The 6,663-nt window shown below is 38.9% G+C and overlaps 1 protein-coding gene across 5 annotated transcripts in view; it reads left to right on the plus strand.

Moving 5' to 3' along the window:
- Nucleotides 1-6,359, plus strand: part of trim3b (tripartite motif containing 3b) — a 33,293-nt gene extending 26,934 nt beyond the window's left edge. For 4 of the 5 annotated variants that reach the window (XM_085470369.1, XM_085470368.1, XM_085470371.1 and 1 more), the window contains 8 exons: nucleotides 56-434; nucleotides 942-1,045; nucleotides 1,157-1,324; nucleotides 1,485-1,653; nucleotides 2,387-2,428; nucleotides 3,130-3,200; nucleotides 3,316-3,456; nucleotides 3,559-6,359. In XM_085470369.1, the coding sequence (XP_085326495.1) occupies nucleotides 56-434; nucleotides 942-1,045; nucleotides 1,157-1,324; nucleotides 1,485-1,653; nucleotides 2,387-2,428; nucleotides 3,130-3,200; nucleotides 3,316-3,456; nucleotides 3,559-3,711 (1,227 nt within the window). In that variant the 3' untranslated portion in view covers nucleotides 3,712-6,359. The remainder of the gene's footprint in view (nucleotides 1-55; nucleotides 435-941; nucleotides 1,046-1,156; nucleotides 1,325-1,484; nucleotides 1,654-2,386; nucleotides 2,429-3,129; nucleotides 3,201-3,315; nucleotides 3,457-3,558) is intronic. The other variant, XM_085470372.1, reaches the window with a different exon arrangement.
- The last annotated feature ends 304 nt before the right edge of the window (nucleotides 6,360-6,663 follow it).

Genomic DNA, 6,663 nt, shown 5'->3' on the forward strand with positions numbered 1-6,663 from the left:
GAATATTGAAGACTTTGTGTTGTTCGGAAATTGACTCAGTGAACCCTATCTGCAGGATGGGGAGCTGGTGCGGACAGGAAACGCAGTTTTAAAAGCAGAGATAACGTCCGCTGATGGGAGCCGGGCTGCAGAGACGGAGATAACGGACAATAAGAATGGAACATACGAGGTGGGCTACACGTTACGCTCTGAGGGAGAGTACTCGTTTTCTTTGCTGCTGTACGGACAGCCGGTACGTGGCAGCCCTTTCCGACTGCGAGCAGTTAAGCCGTCAGATGTTCCGCAATCTCCAGACGATGTGAAGCGGAGGGTGAAGTCCCCCAGTGGCACGGCTGGCCACATACGGCAGAAGGCAGTGCGACGGCCTTCCAGTATGTACAGCACGACTAAGAAAAAGGAGAACCCCATTGAAGATGAGCTCATCTACAGAATGGGTAAGAGAGACACGGAAAAGCAAATTATGTCCTACACAAGTTACATTATCTTTGTTACAAATCAAGAATACTTATGTCATCATTTATTAGCTTCTAAGCCACAAGACAGGCTTTTAAATTGACACTCTCCGCTCCAGGCAGTTGCAATTTCCAGTTCATGCCAATAGACTACACAATAAAACTTTGATCTGGCTTGATTGTTTTATAGATTTTTTTTTATAGACAATTTGGCTTTGGCTGAGATAAAAAAAAATGTCACTGGCATTCAAAGGTTTTGCAACTTCTTCATATTATTTAATTCAAGCAAGTTTCTGTAATTTACTTTTGAACTCTTTTGCCGCTTTAAACAAACTTTCCCAAGCCTGGGAGACAGGAAATGAATCCAACAAAACGTATGTCATAGTTTGGTAAACGATCGGCATGAGTGCACAGTGTATAAGACTGGAGACTAATGTGAAAATGGTAAATGACACATTTCTTGAGTATTTGCCTTTTTTTTTCTGTCAGGTTCTCGGGGTAGAGAGAAAGGCGAGTTCACAAATCTCCAGGGGATCTCAGCCTCTAGTAATGGCAGAGTGGTGGTGGCTGACAGCAACAACCAGTGCATACAGGTGAGGCAGTGTAGCCACGTGTTTCACAGTGATTGCACAGAAGTGGATATTCAGACGAGTGTACTCTGCCGTACACTCTAAAACTGTTTGCTTTGATGGACCCAATTGCAGGTTTTCTCCAATGATGGCCAATTCAAGATGCGCTTTGGGGTCAGAGGTCGGTCTCCAGGGCAGCTGCAAAGACCAACGGGTGTCACTGTTGACATGAACGGTGACATTGTGGTGGCCGACTATGACAATCGGTGGGTCAGCATCTTCTCTCCTGATGGGAAGTTTAAGGTAAGATCTCTGTGCAGGCTGAACAGCACTAAATGCCTCATTTAAGGGTTGTTCATATGTGAAATCTATTAAAAAATAGTCTTTTGGTGTTTTTCTGCCTCACCATTTACCTTCAGCTTGAAAAAGTACTAAACTACTTTTTTGTCTCTCTGCATCACAGAATAAGATCGGTGCAGGACGGCTCATGGGTCCCAAGGGTGTGGCTGTGGATAAGAACGGACACATCATCACTGTGGACAACAAGGCTTGCTGCGTCTTCATCTTTCAATCCAATGGGAAACTTGTGACCAAGTTTGGAGGCAGAGGGACTTCTGACAGACAGTTTGCAGGTGAGAAGGAGGCAGCCACTGCCGGGGAGGAGACAAGCAAACATCTGTTATGAAATTTTGAATATTTGGCAAACTAATTAAAGTGAGTTAAAATATACTGAAAGAAATAAAAACACACTTCCATTATTTAGGATAACATTTTTTATACTTCTTTAAAGGAAAATAGCAAAGGTAAATATCTGACTGCATAAAAATCAAAGGTTAATTTATTAAAATAATTAATCATTAAGGGAAATATGGTTGGTATAAACTCAATGTGTAACATTCAAGTAAATTTCATTTGACCATATTCCATTAAATGTAATGTTGTACACTGTAGTTACATGGAAAATTTACATGTAATCAGATTACTTCATTTTATGCATAAATATTTTTTGAGTGTAAGTAACAGGATTGTTTTAGTAGACAGTAAATCAGGATTTTGAAAGTGTTTGCAATGTGTTTTTTATCATTGTTTAGTATTAGCAACTAAAAACCCTCATTGTGAGCACCATTACTAATGTAGGCGCAGTTTAAAGCGTCAGCTCTGGGCAGCAAACAGCATGAAGAATATTAAAGACAACACTGGCTGTGTGCCCGTAACTCCCACGGTATTACTGCATTAGCCGGGCAGCAGCACCCCCCTGCACCTCCCTGAGCTTTTTCTTCTTTGGATGTCTTTATCTCTGACTAGCTATTTTTTTTCCTTCCTTTCTTTCTTTCTTTCTGTTCTTCCTTCTGTTTTCCAACTCAGAAAAACTTGGCCCAAACATAAATAAATCTGGCTCAGTTTTCAGTAAGTACTAAGTGTGGCCTTGCTGCAACCTTAATCCCACAGTGCAGTGCCCTCTGTCTAACCCAAATCCGTGATCATGTGTCTGACCTCCTGAGATCTCTGATTGTTTAAAAAAAACCCCTGCAGGATGAAGCTGTGCCTGTGCAGCAATGATCAGAGATGAGATTACATGCCATTGTAATAATTACATGAATCATAATTATTCTTTTTTAAGATAAGTTTGTTGTGTGTATTGTGCTTTGGGTGAAAAACGGCTATGAAAAGAGAGATCGGTGTGAATGAATTTTACTGTTTCCAATAACTCATTCTGTGGTATTTTAATATAATCAGTTTCGAGGTCTGCTTTTAATGATAAGTTAACTGGACGAGTAACCCAACCATCAGTGTAAGCACTGACAGTATGACTAAGACAATATAAATATTCTGTGATTGGGCAGTGCATGCATAACAATGATTTAGGCCTTGAGCCTCTCCATATAATTTAACTTTCAGTATTGACTTGAAATGTTGCATGAAAAGAAGCACAACATACTACTCGCATCCAATCAGAAGGGTTTCCTATTTTATAATTGCAGCTTTAGACAAACTATAGATGAAAACTACATTTAGTCAGCCTACTAACAGTGAAGCCAATGCATAAACAACAGGAAACAGTCTCTGCTTTAACTACCAACATAACCTGCTTCTGTCTCCTCATCCAGGCCCGCATTTTGTTGCCGTGAACAACAAGAATGAAATTATCGTGACCGATTTTCACAATCACTCTGTGAAGGTAAGAAAAAAAGACGACCTATGTCTGAGTTTGCCACCTTAGCTGTGATTTTTATTTTAAAGGGAGGCCGTGCACATGAAGATGCTGACCGAACTTTTCTGGCTTTTTGCCTCAGGTGTACAGCGCTGATGGGGAGTTCCTGTTCAAGTTCGGCTCTCATGGCGAAGGGAACGGCCAATTCAACGCTCCCACTGGCGTGGCTGTGGATGCCAATGGAAACATCATTGTAGCTGACTGGGGTAACAGCAGAATACAGGTGAGGCAGCTCGCAGTTTACGTGTAGATGTAATTTTAACGCCGTTGCTGTGTTTTGTTGTGACAGAATTGCTGAAAATTCTGACCTTTTTTTCTGCATCAGGTGTTTGACAGCACAGGGTCCTTCTTATCCTACATTAACACTTCGGCAGACCCGCTGTACGGCCCCCAGGGCCTAGCGCTCACCTCAGATGGACACGTGGCTGTTGCAGACTCTGGCAATCATTGCTTTAAAGTTTACAGATATCTGCAGTAGACTGAGGGGAAGATGTCGCCGCCACCACCAACTCCTGCTTTAAAAAGCAATGTCACATATTTCTTGCAGAGAAAAAGTTGCAACATGCCTGCACACTTCCCAGAGGCTCCATGTCCACAAATTAATTTCCTGTTCATTTTGTCTGTAAATACTTCAAGGATTTAATGTCCAGAAATGATATTAAGAACGAACTTCCAAAACATGCAATTTTAATGTTTTCAAAGACAAAATTGGCTAGATATCACAAAAACTACTGACTACTGCAAGAACAGAAACCATAATTACTGAAACGGCAGTGAGTTCTTGGATTACTTCTATTTTTAAAAACAATCAAGCAGGTAAACATATCTCATATAGAGACTTTCAAATACTTGCGTTTTTTTTTTTTTTAAAGAATGTGAGACAGCCTCTGCTCAACTATACACCTGCAAAGTTAGATGACTACATCTTGTACAGTCGCGTTGCTGTTACATGGCTAAATAGGTCCATAGACAGACATGCATATATCAAAAACACCTAAACAATCAATTAGGCATGTCTATATTTTGTCATTCTTGGTTTGTCTAACTTTAACTTTCCATAAAGCTGAGCTATAATGCTTCTCTCCACCTCATGTTTTTATTCTCGGACTCTACTAGAGTAGCTTTGCATGATTCTGTCTGAAACAAGCTGTTTTAGTTTGAGGTTTGAGATGGGCTTTATCAGCAGATGGGCAGTGTTGCGCTTCTCACAGAGCTGCGTGCCTGAAAATCAATAATTCAATTTTGGTACCTAAAAATTTCAGCTTAATAACTTGAAATGTCAAGTTATTGAGGGAAACAGAGTGCTTTAGGCAGCTAGAAGCCTGAGCTATTAGCGCATGGGAATTATTTGCACAAACACTTGGCTAAATTTGTGATTAGTATCAATGTCACAGTAAAAAAAAAAGTTTGTGTGTGTGTGTGTGTGTATGAATGACATAGATTAGGTATAAGCATAATAGTTTACTCTGATTGGCTTAAAGCCTAAAACTAACCAACTATCGACAGGAAAAAATGAACAGGAAATTAACCCCTGGCTCAAAGGCCTTTTAGCTCTATTCCCCAAGTGTATCTTCACAGCCTGTCAGTCTTAAATTGTTTTGGCAATGCAGATGGGCAACACTCAGTATCCAGCAAACAAGGCAACGCAATGAAGATTCCCTGTTTCCTGAAAGGAACATGATGCTTTATGAGTAAAAAAAATGCTCAGGTCTTTCCTTGAACAACGTTGCATGTTCGTGTGCTCTGAAAATGATCTTCTTGTCACTGCCTTACAATATTCATCAGCGAACTCTGCAGAAACTTCAGGAATGTGTTGTTTTAAAAGGAACTGCTTATCATTCTCATTCTGCACCTTATCAGTCTGACATGATCACTGCACAATTAAAATTATTCTTATCATTGTTTTTTTTTTTTTTATTTCTATTTAGCCATAAGATGAGTTTACGTATATGCAAGTTGTTTCATTTTGGGATCCAAAGACAAGCATCAAAAAGCACAGTAGTTAAAAAAAAAGGCTAAATATCTGAACCAGCTCCCCTTCACCCTAAAGTCGGAGCCCTACTAGCAAAACAAAATAATAGTAACTAGTCCTTGCACTTTCGTATATTCATACCTACAATTCACTGTAGTTGTGCATATGCACATTTACACGTATGTATATATTTATACATATATATATGGATTTGGTGTCTATATAGCCTACATATTCCAGCACTTAAACAGAAACAAGGTCACGCCAAGTAGTTAACTGAATGAATGAAACATCAGTGGAACAAAGTTGTAATAAGTACATATTATTTGCTGTATTCTTTTTTTTTCCTTTTTGCAAAAGAATTTATTTATTTACAAATTTCTTTTCTACATAATTTGTTTGACAAATTATTTTTCTAATTGGTCGGTTTGAACCTTCTCCTCCTCTTTGCCAAACTTAGCTATACCATTGTAACTTGTAGCACTCAAAGCTGTTTTCTGTTTTTGACTCTTCCCGGTCAAACAGTGACGTTTCCTTCTGCCAAAACCTATTGTTGTAAGTTGCTGTTGAACATTGCACAGAATACAAATAATGAGAGTTATATAGTTTGCAAGAGTAATATATGCCTCTATGTATAGTTCATTTTGACATAATCAGAACGTGTACTGTATATTACAATCATATTCCTGTTGTAGCTGACAAGCACTTTTATCGTGGATTTTCCAGGATTTGTATTCATTTGCTCTGTAGTTCAATGTTTAGAGGTTTTTGTTTTTTTGTGCGTGTGGCTCTTACAAAAACACCAGCTAATATGCAGTGACACAAAATCATCTCTCACCTGTGTTTTAGAAATACTGTCTGTCCCCCAGTACTGACTCATTCTGATTTTCCATCTGCATTTCCTATTTATTGGAAAACTGACAGATTGAGCTAAACTTCCCTTCTCACTAGACTGTATTTATTCTTTTTGTTGTTGCTTTTAACTGTCAAAAGACATGTGGGGGGAAAACTGAAGCACACAGTATTAATAAAATGACATCAACTTTTGTGTATACAACTGTGTACTACAAGAGGCCATTTACAAGTAATCAGTCCGTTCATGTATCACGGGGAAGGTATGATTGTAAATTAAAGAATGACTAAACTACTGCAAATTGCCTGCTTTGTATAACTAAACTTTAGTTTATGTATTATACAGTAGACTCATTTTTACAGTGAATTTTCAGTTGTTTTCCTTTGTTTCTTGGCCAGATTAGATATCAGCATCTCTCTTCATGCCTACTTTGCCTACTATGCCAGTTGTTTTTTTTTTCCTGATGTCAAATAAGATAAAATGTCACTTGCCTGCTTCTTGGCTTCTACTGGCTTGGCATTTGCAATAATGTTAAAAGAACTCGACATCACTGGGACTTAAGACATGAGAATCATATTCTCACGGCTTTTTTTTGCACAGAAAAA

Source organism: Copadichromis virginalis, linkage group LG10 (assembly GCF_057382275.1).
Source record: "Copadichromis virginalis isolate Kocher_CV1m ecotype Utaka linkage group LG10, C_Virginalis_male_GT1.1, whole genome shotgun sequence".
In the NCBI taxonomy this organism is placed as follows: Eukaryota; Metazoa; Chordata; class Actinopteri; order Cichliformes; family Cichlidae; genus Copadichromis; species Copadichromis virginalis.